The sequence below is a fragment of the Coturnix japonica genome, chromosome 11 (assembly GCF_054131305.1).
Source record: "Coturnix japonica strain WE chromosome 11, WE-NBRP24, whole genome shotgun sequence".
Lineage (NCBI taxonomy): Eukaryota > Metazoa > Chordata > Aves > Galliformes > Phasianidae > Coturnix > Coturnix japonica.
This window is the reverse complement of record NC_140673.1, coordinates 1,560,109-1,575,423: the sequence shown is the minus strand read 5'-3', so window position 1 is coordinate 1,575,423 and position 15,315 is coordinate 1,560,109. Positions and strand designations below refer to the sequence as shown.

Sequence of the window (15,315 nt, the reverse complement as noted above, 5' to 3'; positions counted from 1 at the left end):
ACTGCTCCCTTATAGTACTGACAACCTTGCTGCCTTGCATACTTAACCTAATTCTCAGCAGTGCTATTGAGAAGTTGAGTATCTGAGTGCTTGTGTGGAACCTGGGAAACCTAAAGACCACAGTGACTTTTTAAAACAGCGTATGACTGAGCAAAAGTGTCATAAATTCCTTACTTATGAGCCTCGTGGTAAATGGGCAGATCTGCAACTAACTTATGCCTCAGATCTGGCACAAGCTGCCAGCTGACTGTGTGAACTACATGTCTTGTTTTCTTTGCATTTGTAATGTACTGTTCTGGCTCAGCTTTATGGTCTATGGAGGGAGAGTGTGATAACAAGCTGGGCTGCACACACAGGCCAGACAGCTCTGGGTCAGTACAAGACTACAAGACTTTCGATTGAAGGATTTAGTGAATAGCATTTCTCCATTCATCCTCTGCCTCTATTATTTTGTACATATTCTGCAATACTATTAACAAAAGAAATACAACTAGCCACTTTAAGCTATGTCACTGCCTCTACTTACCTTCTCAAATATCAAGTTGCACGCTGTACAGCTGTCCTGACACCATATACCCTTGTGCATCAGCTGTAGTGATAAAAGTGCAAGAAGTGTGTCTCACTCCAATTTGTAGGAGGGAGGCAAGGTTCTTTGATATGTGTATACCCGGCATGAGATTAAGAAGCAATGGTTCAAATGTTGGTCCAACCAGTTTATTAAAGTCCTAGCCATTTTTAGGGAGATGGGGAAGGGAAGGTAGGTGATAGGGAAAGTAGGAAATATAAGCAAGGAGTCTTTGCAGAGAGCAAAAGATATAGTCACCACCGTGGGTCCAGCGAGATACACAGTAGGTCCATTGATCTCAGGAACTCGTCTGATCACCGCAGAGGATGGGAGACAGCCAGGGAGCTTCGCAGCAAGCCGGTCCCGGGGTTCTTCTGACGAGGTTTTCCCCTCAGGGAATTCTCCGTCAAAGGTGTCTCTGGGAGTTTGTCTCCAAAGTCCCCAGTTTAGCGAGGGCCTTTTATCCCCCATTTCGGTGGGGGTTCTTCTTCTTTGAAGTTTGACTCAGCATTTTCAGGAACGTATCTCAAGCAAACACTGAACTTCCAAACAAGCAGGTAAACACACTTTGTAATAGGGTTTTAAACCAGCTTTTGTGACATTCCTGGCCCACAGATAAGCCAGCAACGAGGGGGGGGGGGGGCTCTGTTGCCAGACACAAGCATTATCGCCTTCTGCAGTGGTCAGCTCCTTCGAGCAGCACCCCTGAAGAAGACTGCTTGTCCTGCTTCTGCTTATCTTTGCAATCATAAGCAGAGTTACTGTGGCACAACAACACCCACCATTCACCCTCCTAGATAGTTAGCAGTCGCCAGTCAGAGTCTTATCATCAGAAAGGCCTCACGAAGCAACCTTTGAGACAATAAAAGAAAAACAGTTCAGTCCTTTACAAAGTGCCAGCCAGCTGTTCATTCCCTGCAAACTCAGTCTCTGAAAGAACTCACTCAGATAGAAAAACAGAAAAAACTCCCTAGAAGTTATACCTCAGACTGTGTAATTTACTTGTCCACTGGTACAGCATGTCCTAGCAAATAATTGCCTTCATGAAACAGAGGGATGAAAAAACAATGGGGTTGCTATTCCCAACCATTCATTTCTTCAGATGGATTTGTAGAACTACAGCAACATTGGTAACACTTAATAAGGGTATACATGTTTATTGTATTCCTGTTTTCTGTTAGAAGCAAGTCTAGATCCGCATAAATAACCTCTTTTCCTCGTTACGAATATAATCATGGAGAACTGTAGAATGTTTGGTTTTATCCCTTTTTAACCCTAATTTTCAGAACTTCATAACCCTGTATCAAACATGTGTACATCCTGACATGTTTGTCCTATTGTATCTCTCAGAACTGTTTATCTGTTGCAGTTTTTGGATCTGCTCCTGGAGAATAAAAAGCCATTCCAAGTAATTCAGGGGGCTATACTGCAAGAAACAGATCCCTTCTTGTGACAACTGATACTCTCATCCTTTAACATTCTCCTGAACAGAAAAGAATACAGCTGCATCTTGTCTCTCTTCCTCTGTAGCTTATTTTCTGTATATCACCCATTTAAATAATACATCCACCACAAAAACTACAACCCTGACAGTGAAGTATCTACGAAAAATCACATGGCAGTGTTATGCTTAAAATTACAACATGTGGAGACAAGTGGGTTGCAGGTCTGTTTCCTGTTCTCACCTTTTGTCTCGCTCCAATTTACAGGAGGGAGGCAAGGTTCTTTTGTGTATATACCCGGCGTGAGATTAAGAAGCAACGGTTCAAATGTTGGTCCAACCAGTTTATTAAAGTCCTAGGTGTTTTTTTGGGAGACGGGGAAGGGAAGGTAGGCGATAGGGAAAGTAGGAAATATAAGCAAGGAGTCTTTGCAGATAGCAAAAGAGATATAGTCACCACCGTGGGTCCAGCGAGGTACACAATCCGTTGATCTCAGGAACTCGTCTGATCACCGCGGGGGATGGGAGACAGCCAGGGAGCTCTGCAGCAAGCCGGTCCCGGGGGTTCTTCCGACGAGGTTTTCCCCTCAGGGAATTCTCCGTCAAAGGTGTCTTTGGGAGTTTGTCTCCAAAGTCCCCAGTTTAGCGAGGGCCTTTTATCCCCCATTTCGGTGGGAATTTTTCCTCTTCGAAGTCTGAGAATTGCAGCTCAGCATTTTTGGGGGAAATACCAAACTTCTGAACAAACAGGCAAACACTTCTTGAAAAGTGATTCACAACCAGCTTTTGTGACATTCCTGGCCACAGATGGGCCAGCAAGGAAGGAAGAGGGGGTCTCTATTGCCGGACACAAGCGTTATCGCCTTCTGCAGTGGTCCACTCCTTCGAGCAGCACCCCTGAGAAAGAATGCTCATTCTGCTTCTGCTTATCTTTGTAATCATAAGCAGAAGTACTGTGGCACAACAACACCCACCATTCACCCTCCTAGATAGTTAGCAGTCGCCAGTCTTATCATCAGAAAGGCCTCATGAAGCAAGCTTTGAGACAACAAAAAGAAAACCAGTTCTGTCTTTCACACCACCCCGTGGCTCAAAGGTTGCTTGAAATTGATGCGCAAATGACCATTCACGGTGGTGAGGAAAGGAAAAAAAAAGTAAGCATAAGGAAAAAGAGGGATGGGTGATATGGGGGAATTAAATGTTAACATAATCATCATTCAATCAAAACCTTGATTGATAACACATTAAACATAAGGTTACTCGTAAGGTCATAATTACATTCAGTATACAGGCATGTATTTTAGCAAACCACCAAAGAAACCACTATATCAGATCTCTTTAAAATAGAAATTAACACCCTTAATACCATATAACTTTCCTTTAGCAATCCATGCTTATATATACCATAAACATTTAACAATCACAAAGACAGTTACAATAACTAATAGTATCAAATAAACAAGTAAAACAAATAAATAGGGGTATTTGTGTCAGCTGCTGTCCACTTGAGCATTTCCAAAGCAGTTCAATTGCTGAGAGATATAAATACTAGTTTGGCAAGTTAGAGTACTGTTATAGTCTACCGAACTTTTCACAGGACAGTGTATGTGTAGGATACCCCATAGTATAAACCATAAGAGGGATAATTCCAGAAACATACACATCTCTTCAACAACCATGTTTTGTATGGAACTCCTAGACTGATGTGACACTGAAAAACATCAGTGCAAAGTGCTTTATAATAGATTTGTTTTTTGTGACCACATCTAACAGATATTAGATGGGTTCCTTGGCTCATTTCCCAATTTGTTAGGAATTTGGAAACACTATGGAGGAGTTACATGCAAATCATAATCACTTTGACAAAAAAAAGGGGTAAAAGAAGGGATCAGAAGGAATGGTTATCACTGTGCAGAAAGTACCAGAAATCCAGAATGACCTGAAAAAGAAACTATGAACCAAATTGTGAAGTTTTAACAGATCCAAGGACTGATATTAATCACAGTCCACAACCACAACAAACAAAAATGTAATACTATTGCAACCAAAATATGTAATCAAGAGGTATATTCAGAATTCTAGCACGATCACATCTTCAACTTTTCTGTCACAAAACACAAATGGTTAAAGTCAGTTATCAGTCATTCTATGTTCAGTAAAGGTCCCACAGGGATCTTCTGAAAAATAAGACAACAACTTGCCCTATTTGGGGCTTTGTTAATACAATTAAAAAATGAGAGAACAATCCATCGAGGAGTATATTTTACATTCCTTTTTCGGGGTGTCCTTAGCCTTCTAAGGATATTTGTTAAGGGATTTCATTAAGGTTAGGGAAACGCCTCATGTTAGCTGAGTCAGTGTTTCCCTAGCTTATCAGCAACTGGATCGTGACTCACAGGGGCAACTGGCAGAAGCGGGGAGGCCTTGGGACAGAAGATGTTAACAAACATCCACCCTTCACTGCCTTCCCCCCCCCCACCTCCCACTCATCTGGGGGAGGGGGCGAAAGCATCAGCTTTCCTTGAGCTTTTGTTCTGGCCACAAGTTAACTAATTTCTCTAACCTGACTGTGGGTAATCCATTCATCAAATCTCGTGGAACACCCTTTTGCCAGCCCCGTGTCCAGAGACAATTACGTTTATGATCAATATTTCGCCTACCCGTTCTTACTGGCAATGAGACCCTTCCAGTTCCACTGAGCTTTGGACTAGGTGGCCTAGGAGCAAGGGTGGTTGCTGCGAGCCTTACTTCCTCTGGTTCAGATATACTGGAAGATGCCACAGGCCCATATTTCCTTTCATAATTAATCAACTCTTGGGCAACCTCCCCCCATGTCCATACTTTATATCCCGACTGCAGATGGTTAGAGGTTACAACTCCTAATGCTGCCCGGGTTCTTTCTCCCTGAGGCACAGCCTGTACCTTTCCTTGCAGTTGTATGCCTATAGGTTTCAGTGATTCTGGAAGCCCCCTGATTAAAGGAGTCATCCGTTCAGGATCAACAGGCATCATCATAGGTGATTCATGATGTGGCTGCAACTTTCTATCATACATCATTTGCAGACAAGCAGCTTTTTGAACACTTTCAACCAATTGATCAGCTGTCCCATTAATAGCAAGAGGGTCTCCCCTTTCTAAAGGGTTAAGACCACCTGCCCAATAGGCAGCCCTTTGTGTTAGGGACCAAGGAGCACGGTTGTTACCAGTAGTTAAAAATACTCCAGGCCCCCAATAACCTTCAGCTTCCTTTTCAGTTAACAGTATTTGGTCTCCACCAGTGACACTAACCCTCCACACATATTCCGTCTCTGACTCCTTTGGAGAGCGGCTAAAATCCTTTTTCAGTTTTGCTAATTCAGTGGCAGAAAAAGGAATTTCTTTAACGTTCATTTGAGGATCCAGATCCTCACTGTTATCAAATGTATATTCAGTTTTTATCAAAGGACGCAATTGGGCTGGCGAGTCCTCTAATTTGCCAAGCCCTTCCTTTATTCCTTGTAGTTCCTTCTGAGGAAAAGTTTTTTCTTGAGGCAAATTATGGACAGCAGTATTGCTAGTATTCTTATATGTTAATAGTTCCTTAAAAGCCATTTGCAACAAAACTGTATTATGTTGCTCTCTTTGTAATTGTTCCTCAAGGTTCACTATTTGATTTTGCAGAGTTTTTACCAATTCTTGCATTACTTTAACTGATTCCTGTAATGCTTGTATGGTTTGGGTTTCTGCCGAATGCTTTTCATCTCGGAACTCCACGGCAGCTTTTAAAGCAGCACCGAGTACCGCACAAATAAACGATTTTCCTTTCCCGGCTCGAGTATGAGCCTCATATTGTAAAACACGAATGCGGTCGGAAACACTCTGCAAGTTATACCAGTTTTGTCGTGCCCAATCCACCCCTGATAAAGAGGGCCGAGCACCATGCTTTTCTAAAAGGTCAAATAGCACATTTTCACTTTTCATAGTGGCAATACTTCCACTCATTTCTCAATACCCTAAAAGATCTACACTAAGGGAAGAGAAGGTACACTTAACTCCTTACCCTTCCCCAGGGAGACACACACCTATCAAACAAATGCAAATGCTACAATCATTCCTCCCTTTCACAAAAGACAAAGAAGCCCAATCAACACTTACAAAGAAAGTGTAAACACCTAAATCGCTCCTGGCTACCCTGTCAGGCCAGGAAAACTTCAAGCTTAAAGCCACACAAGTTTCAAAACACTTCTAGGTTTCTCAGAAAGGAATAAACTTCTTGCAGAAGCACAAACGTCAAAAAATTACTTCCTCACTTCCCCAAGAGGCGCACACACAAAACTTTCAAATTCCAAAATACGTTACAAGTTACTTAAACCACAAAAATGCGAAATAGTCTTCCCGAGGAGGCACACACGTATAAAACAAGAGCAAATAGTCAAAATTAATTCATACGTCCCCGAGAGGTAAACACATAAGCAGTAAAGTTTCAGAATATGGAGCGGTCTTCCTGGAGAGGTGCTCACATCTAAGTTACCAAAATTATCGGTCCTTGCAACTCCAGGAGGTACATACAGAAAAATTTTGGAGTTTTTGGAAGGACAACACCCTCACGGCGGGCATCCTGCCGACTACGCCAATAAAAATGTCTCGCTCCAATTTACAGGAGGGAGGCAAGGTTCTTTTGTGTATATACCCGGCGTGAGATTAAGAAGCAACGGTTCAAATGTTGGTCCAACCAGTTTATTAAAGTCCTAGGTGTTTTTTTGGGAGACGGGGAAGGGAAGGTAGGCGATAGGGAAAGTAGGAAATATAAGCAAGGAGTCTTTGCAGATAGCAAAAGAGATATAGTCACCACCGTGGGTCCAGCGAGGTACACAATCCGTTGATCTCAGGAACTCGTCTGATCACCGCGGGGGATGGGAGACAGCCAGGGAGCTCCGCAGCAAGCCGGTCCCGGGGGTTCTTCCGACGAGGTTTTCCCCTCAGGGAATTCTCCGTCAAAGGTGTCTTTGGGAGTTTGTCTCCAAAGTCCCCAGTTTAGCGAGGGCCTTTTATCCCCCATTTCGGTGGGAATTTTTCCTCTTCGAAGTCTGAGAATTGCAGCTCAGCATTTTTGGGGGAAATACCAAACTTCTGAACAAACAGGCAAACACTTCTTGAAAAGTGATTCACAACCAGCTTTTGTGACATTCCTGGCCACAGATGGGCCAGCAAGGAAGGAAGAGGGGGTCTCTGTTGCCGGACACAAGCGTTATCGCCTTCTGCAGTGGTCCACTCCTTCGAGCAGCACCCCTGAGAAAGAATGCTCATTCTGCTTCTGCTTATCTTTGTAATCATAAGCAGAAGTACTGTGGCACAACAACACCCACCATTCACCCTCCTAGATAGTTAGCAGTCGCCAGTCTTATCATCAGAAAGGCCTCATGAAGCAAGCTTTGAGACAACAAAAAGAAAACCAGTTCTGTCTTTCACACCACCCCGTGGCTCAAAGGTTGCTTGAAATTGATGCGCAAATGACCATTCACGGTGGTGAGGAAAGGAAAAAAAAAGTAAGCATAAGGAAAAAGAGGGATGGGTGATATGGGGGAATTAAATGTTAACATAATCATCATTCAATCAAAACCTTGATTGATAACACATTAAACATAAGGTTACTCGTAAGGTCATAATTACATTCAGTATACAGGCATGTATTTTAGCAAACCACCAAAGAAACCACTATATCAGATCTCTTTAAAATAGAAATTAACACCCTTAATACCATATAACTTTCCTTTAGCAATCCATGCTTATATATACCATAAACATTTAACAATCACAAAGACAGTTACAATAACTAATAGTATCAAATAAACAAGTAAAACAAATAAATAGGGGTATTTGTGTCAGCTGCTGTCCACTTGAGCATTTCCAAAGCAGTTCAATTGCTGAGAGATATAAATACTAGTTTGGCAAGTTAGAGTACTGTTATAGTCTACCGAACTTTTCACAGGACAGTGTATGTGTAGGATACCCCATAGTATAAACCATAAGAGGGATAATTCCAGAAACATACACATCTCTTCAACAACCATGTTTTGTATGGAACTCCTAGACTGATGTGACACTGAAAAACATCAGTGCAAAGTGCTTTATAATAGATTTGTTTTTTGTGACCACATCTAACAGATATTAGATGGGTTCCTTGGCTCATTTCCCAATTTGTTAGGAATTTGGAAACACTATGGAGGAGTTACATGCAAATCATAATCACTTTGACAAAAAAAAGGGGTAAAAGAAGGGATCAGAAGGAATGGTTATCACTGTGCAGAAAGTACCAGAAATCCAGAATGACCTGAAAAAGAAACTATGAACCAAATTGTGAAGTTTTAACAGATCCAAGGACTGATATTAATCACAGTCCACAACCACAACAAACAAAAATGTAATACTATTGCAACCAAAATATGTAATCAAGAGGTATATTCAGAATTCTAGCACGATCACATCTTCAACTTTTCTGTCACAAAACACAAATGGTTAAAGTCAGTTATCAGTCATTCTATGTTCAGTAAAGGTCCCACAGGGATCTTCTGAAAAATAAGACAACAACTTGCCCTATTTGGGGCTTTGTTAATACAATTAAAAAATGAGAGAACAATCCATCGAGGAGTATATTTTACATTCCTTTTTCGGGGTGTCCTTAGCCTTCTAAGGATATTTGTTAAGGGATTTCATTAAGGTTAGGGAAACGCCTCATGTTAGCTGAGTCAGTGTTTCCCTAGCTTATCAGCAACTGGATCGTGACTCACAGGGGCAACTGGCAGAAGCGGGGAGGCCTTGGGACAGAAGATGTTAACAAACATCCACCCTTCACTGCCTTCCCCCCCCCCACCTCCCACTCATCTGGGGGAGGGGGCGAAAGCATCAGCTTTCCTTGAGCTTTTGTTCTGGCCACAAGTTAACTAATTTCTCTAACCTGACTGTGGGTAATCCATTCATCAAATCTCGTGGAACACCCTTTTGCCAGCCCCGTGTCCAGAGACAATTACGTTTATGATCAATATTTCGCCTACCCGTTCTTACTGGCAATGAGACCCTTCCAGTTCCACTGAGCTTTGGACTAGGTGGCCTAGGAGCAAGGGTGGTTGCTGCGAGCCTTACTTCCTCTGGTTCAGATATACTGGAAGATGCCACAGGCCCATATTTCCTTTCATAATTAATCAACTCTTGGGCAACCTCCCCCCATGTCCATACTTTATATCCCGACTGCAGATGGTTAGAGGTTACAACTCCTAATGCTGCCCGGGTTCTTTCTCCCTGAGGCACAGCCTGTACCTTTCCTTGCAGTTGTATGCCTATAGGTTTCAGTGATTCTGGAAGCCCCCTGATTAAAGGAGTCATCCGTTCAGGATCAACAGGCATCATCATAGGTGATTCATGATGTGGCTGCAACTTTCTATCATACATCATTTGCAGACAAGCAGCTTTTTGAACACTTTCAACCAATTGATCAGCTGTCCCATTAATAGCAAGAGGGTCTCCCCTTTCTAAAGGGTTAAGACCACCTGCCCAATAGGCAGCCCTTTGTGTTAGGGACCAAGGAGCACGGTTGTTACCAGTAGTTAAAAATACTCCAGGCCCCCAATAACCTTCAGCTTCCTTTTCAGTTAACAGTATTTGGTCTCCACCAGTGACACTAACCCTCCACACATATTCCGTCTCTGACTCCTTTGGAGAGCGGCTAAAATCCTTTTTCAGTTTTGCTAATTCAGTGGCAGAAAAAGGAATTTCTTTAACGTTCATTTGAGGATCCAGATCCTCACTGTTATCAAATGTATATTCAGTTTTTATCAAAGGACGCAATTGGGCTGGCGAGTCCTCTAATTTGCCAAGCCCTTCCTTTATTCCTTGTAGTTCCTTCTGAGGAAAAGTTTTTTCTTGAGGCAAATTATGGACAGCAGTATTGCTAGTATTCTTATATGTTAATAGTTCCTTAAAAGCCATTTGCAACAAAACTGTATTATGTTGCTCTCTTTGTAATTGTTCCTCAAGGTTCACTATTTGATTTTGCAGAGTTTTTACCAATTCTTGCATTACTTTAACTGATTCCTGTAATGCTTGTATGGTTTGGGTTTCTGCCGAATGCTTTTCATCTCGGAACTCCACGGCAGCTTTTAAAGCAGCACCGAGTACCGCACAAATAAACGATTTTCCTTTCCCGGCTCGAGTATGAGCCTCATATTGTAAAACACGAATGCGGTCGGAAACACTCTGCAAGTTATACCAGTTTTGTCGTGCCCAATCCACCCCTGATAAAGAGGGCCGAGCACCATGCTTTTCTAAAAGGTCAAATAGCACATTTTCACTTTTCATAGTGGCAATACTTCCACTCATTTCTCAATACCCTAAAAGATCTACACTAAGGGAAGAGAAGGTACACTTAACTCCTTACCCTTCCCCAGGGAGACACACACCTATCAAACAAATGCAAATGCTACAATCATTCCTCCCTTTCACAAAAGACAAAGAAGCCCAATCAACACTTACAAAGAAAGTGTAAACACCTAAATCGCTCCTGGCTACCCTGTCAGGCCAGGAAAACTTCAAGCTTAAAGCCACACAAGTTTCAAAACACTTCTAGGTTTCTCAGAAAGGAATAAACTTCTTGCAGAAGCACAAACGTCAAAAAATTACTTCCTCACTTCCCCAAGAGGCGCACACACAAAACTTTCAAATTCCAAAATACGTTACAAGTTACTTAAACCACAAAAATGCGAAATAGTCTTCCCGAGGAGGCACACACGTATAAAACAAGAGCAAATAGTCAAAATTAATTCATACGTCCCCGAGAGGTAAACACATAAGCAGTAAAGTTTCAGAATATGGAGCGGTCTTCCTGGAGAGGTGCTCACATCTAAGTTACCAAAATTATCGGTCCTTGCAACTCCAGGAGGTACATACAGAAAAATTTTGGAGTTTTTGGAAGGACAACACCCTCACGGCGGGCATCCTGCCGACTACGCCAATAAAAATGTCTCGCTCCAATTTACAGGAGGGAGGCAAGGTTCTTTTGTGTATATACCCGGCGTGAGATTAAGAAGCAACGGTTCAAATGTTGGTCCAACCAGTTTATTAAAGTCCTAGGTGTTTTTTTGGGAGACGGGGAAGGGAAGGTAGGCGATAGGGAAAGTAGGAAATATAAGCAAGGAGTCTTTGCAGATAGCAAAAGAGATATAGTCACCACCGTGGGTCCAGCGAGGTACACAATCCGTTGATCTCAGGAACTCGTCTGATCACCGCGGGGGATGGGAGACAGCCAGGGAGCTCCGCAGCAAGCCGGTCCCGGGGGTTCTTCCGACGAGGTTTTCCCCTCAGGGAATTCTCCGTCAAAGGTGTCTTTGGGAGTTTGTCTCCAAAGTCCCCAGTTTAGCGAGGGCCTTTTATCCCCCATTTCGGTGGGAATTTTTCCTCTTCGAAGTCTGAGAATTGCAGCTCAGCATTTTTGGGGGAAATACCAAACTTCTGAACAAACAGGCAAACACTTCTTGAAAAGTGATTCACAACCAGCTTTTGTGACATTCCTGGCCACAGATGGGCCAGCAAGGAAGGAAGAGGGGGTCTCTGTTGCCGGACACAAGCGTTATCGCCTTCTGCAGTGGTCCACTCCTTCGAGCAGCACCCCTGAGAAAGAATGCTCATTCTGCTTCTGCTTATCTTTGTAATCATAAGCAGAAGTACTGTGGCACAACAACACCCACCATTCACCCTCCTAGATAGTTAGCAGTCGCCAGTCTTATCATCAGAAAGGCCTCATGAAGCAAGCTTTGAGACAACAAAAAGAAAACCAGTTCTGTCTTTCACACCTTTTACCTGCAAACTGCTGCCAGAGGCATCCTGGAGTTGCTATAGCCCTTGAAATCTGCAGTGCATCTGCTTCTCATGCAGCACTGCCAGCACCGCAGCACTGAGAGGAGGCAGCAGGCTAAGGGTTGCTCTGCAGAGCTGACTTTCTTGCACCATACAAACTATGGACACCTTTTCCATATCTACAAGGTATAGTTTTTTGGCTGCTTAATATGTTCCTCTAGATATGGGATCTAGATCTGAGATCTAGCAAGATCTAAGATAGCAAGCATCTGCCAGTGGGTTTGTGGAAAAATAACATCTCACTTCACCAACTGCTTCTCTGACCTAAATTCTGAGTAAGGGAGAGTGCAGTGAGCTTGGGAGCAAGCAGAGAGAGTTCAGAACTGAGAGCTGATAAAAGGTTTGATAATAAATGAAAGGTTTTCAGGCAGCAAACCTACAGGTGTACCTGGAAATGCAAAGAGAGAATGGATAAAATGACTTTGGATAAGGACAAGATAAGCAAGTCCTAAGTCAAGGAGGAGTCAGGGCAGGTAAAGTCGAATTCAAGAGAGTTTTCATTAAGAGAATTTTAGGATGACAATGAATTGAATCTGTAGGTTGAAAATGGTAAAGGGAAGTGCTGTACAGGCTACATATGAAAAAAAGGAGGACATCACAAAATTACAAATAGTACCTCTTCCACTCTGGTTTGCTTCTTTGTCTGCTCATTTTCTATTTGGAATCTGAGAAATCCTGGTAAGGTCCAGAGTGTTTCTTTTTATTATTTCCTTCCTCAGACTTTTTGCTCTGATTCTGCTGTTACTCATTCTCCCCCTAAATATACAGTTTTCCAGCCTCAACATTTCATTTCCGAAATGGTGGCTAGAGAATATAAAAATATAACATATTGATACCTGCAGGTAGCAGATTATTTGGTCAACAGCCTTCACTGATGAATTAAAAAAAATCTCAAATTTTTTAATTTTAGCCAAACTTGTGTGAGAATACTTCTTGCTCAATGTCATGCTGAGACACTCATATCCTTAAGGTAATCTTCTAAATAGTTATGTAGAAGGTAAAAAGAAGCATATGTGAATGAGTCATTCTTCTTATTCTTTGTATCACATCATAACAATATTTGTATGCTGAAAGTGTTGATAGAGGAACTGGGTAATCAGAATCTTACTAATGATTTTGCTACATACCTCCTTTGTTACTAGAACCCATAGCTTAGCCTTAAGCCTCAGTTGCTTAAACTGTAATATGAGTCTATAAATCCCTCTGCACTGTTGTAAGATGATAGTCATTAATCTTGGCAATGGGATCAGAAACTACAGTGGGAAAAAACTTAAAGAGAAGTAATTATACTAGAACTCCAAATAATGACAGATCATAATCCTGATCAGCTCCTAAAAACAGAATGACTGCAGAACTGGAAGAGACTGAGCTTTCATTTAAAGGTTTTAATTGTGTTTCCTTCTATACTTGGCAACTACAACTTTACAAATAGCTATGATGCTTCCCTTTTCCCATCTCATTTTCAAATCTCATTCATAAATGAATGTCATTCATAAATGAAAGGAAATGACAAGACATCCCATTAAAATACCACAGCAGTAAAGCTACTGTTGATTGTTCTCTGCAGCAGAGAATGTAATTTATTTCTTTGGTTTTTGCCAAGTGACATAAAAATAAACAATGAAAATCACTGAAAAACATTCAAAAGACAGACCATAAATGAACAAGACAAAACAAGAGAAATAAACAGAAGACAAAAATAGATGAAGGTAGATGATCTGTTGACTTCCTTTGAGAAAAGCAAGAAAACATTAGTTTCTTTTTGGAATTCATGCCCCAGGTATACAAAGTAAAAATATTTCTGTGAACTGATATAATATGAGCATATGCCTTGTTTCCTCTGGTAACCATCAGAATTCATATAAGCTGATTACACACTGCATTTTTTCATAGAATTGCAGAATATACCAAGTTAGAAGGGACCCACAGGGATCATTGAGTCCAACTCCTGGTTTCACACAGCACCACTCAATTGCAGCCCCTATGTCTGAGAAAAGGTGTCCCCAAATGCTCCTTGAGCTCTTGCAGTTTAGGGCCATGCCCTGGGGAGTCTGTGTGTTATAAAAGGAGAGGTTTTATGTTTTATTTGACTGCGTACATTAACTGAAGAATGCTGATAGAAAAACACTAACAACTTTCTCTCTTTTTCCTAAATATATATCTTTCTAATATTATAAACTTGTAAGATTATTACAAGTATACAACCATAAATAAATCATGCTGCAATTACCAGAGTAATATAGTAAAAAACAACACATAGGACTGACCAGATGTGTGAAATCTATTATTTCATGCAATTACCCAATTCTTGTTCTCGTTTCCAGAGTTGAAAGGTAAACATGCTTTCAGCTATAGTAGGAGTAGGAACTTGATGTTGTCTGGTAGGGATGGCTGATGAACTTTGCAGATGGAACAAGACATGTACATCTAAAATACATCAATAATTACTTGGCACCAGAAACATTTTTTTACCAGCATGTTGCAAACTCTCCATCTTAGGTATGATAACAACTTAACATGAAGGCCAAAATATTTCATCTTAATAGTCAGATTGCTTTTTTTCCAGTTTACTTGTGTTTAAATTCTCCATATGGAGAAAAGTGGAGCTACTTGTGTCTTATAATATTCATGGTGACAATCTTCTTATATATAAACAGGTCACATTGCAGACATTAAATATGTACATTATTAAAACTGGGAGAGATTTGCTCATATTAATGCAATTGGAAGCTACCAGACTAATATTAAAACAATAAAAACTGGGAATAGTCACTTGTACAGCTTTCAAAGGAAGTATGCAAGCAGAAGGATCTCAGTTGCCTCAGTTATTCTTTTAGCCCAACCACTGAAGAGATTCCTATTGCAATAAAGAACATAATGAAATCCCTATATCACTGAGATTTATAGCATTCCTTACACATCCCCATCTCTCTTATCCTCTAACACAAATCTTGGCCTCTTCCAGGCTCCAGGGAGAGAAGAGAACTGCTAAAGACACAGGTAGTTACTACCTCCATAGATCAGAGGAGGTAAGGATAACCTCCCAGGTATTTTGTATTGCCCTAGAATGGGAGTACTATGCATCCAACATAAGCCCTATGCTGTACTTGCTGACATCACACAGAATTTCTGATTCAGGAGTTCGGCAAGTCACTTTTTTGTCAGTGTTGCTGGTTCTTGCACAGACCCAATGCAAATTAGAGTTCTCCTCAAGCAGCCCACTCATCTGTGAAAAAAAAAACCAACAAAACCAAACAAACAAATAAAAAAACTACAAATAAATAAGGAAGCAGAGCGTAAGTGTAAAATAGTTGTCTCCTCACATGCATTTCTATGCTGCTGAATTTGTTTCCATACAGCCCTGAGGTAGTAAAGTAGAAAGTGTTACAGAATAGCAAAGTATCATGACTCATTAAACAAATAA

The 15,315-nt window shown here is 41.4% G+C and overlaps 3 protein-coding genes across 9 annotated transcripts in view; all 3 read right to left on the bottom strand.

Moving 5' to 3' along the window:
• Window positions 1-698: 698 nt before the first annotated feature.
• The window catches only part of LOC107317318 (uncharacterized), a 22,406-nt gene continuing 7,789 nt past the window's right edge, over window positions 699-15,315 (bottom strand). For 2 of the 7 annotated variants that reach the window (XR_014932529.1, XR_014932530.1), the window contains exon 5: window positions 13,437-15,117. The gene's annotated coding sequence lies outside the window, so the exon portion shown is untranslated. Of the gene's footprint in view, window positions 1,418-11,077; window positions 15,253-15,315 lie in introns of those variants that run through there. The other 5 variants (XR_014932525.1, XR_014932526.1, XR_014932527.1 and 2 more) reach the window with 5 other exon arrangements.
• Window positions 2,336-7,007, bottom strand: LOC146758898 (uncharacterized). Its single transcript, XM_085510823.1, has one exon. It carries the CDS (start codon window positions 5,985-5,987, stop codon window positions 4,518-4,520), a length of 1,470 nt encoding a protein of 489 aa, XP_085366949.1. The 5' UTR covers window positions 5,988-7,007; the 3' UTR covers window positions 2,336-4,517.
• On the bottom strand, window positions 6,707-11,090 carry LOC146758897 (uncharacterized). Its single transcript, XM_085510824.1, has one exon. The coding sequence runs from the start codon at window positions 10,356-10,358 to the stop codon at window positions 8,889-8,891; it is 1,470 nt and encodes a 489-aa protein (XP_085366950.1). The 5' UTR covers window positions 10,359-11,090; the 3' UTR covers window positions 6,707-8,888.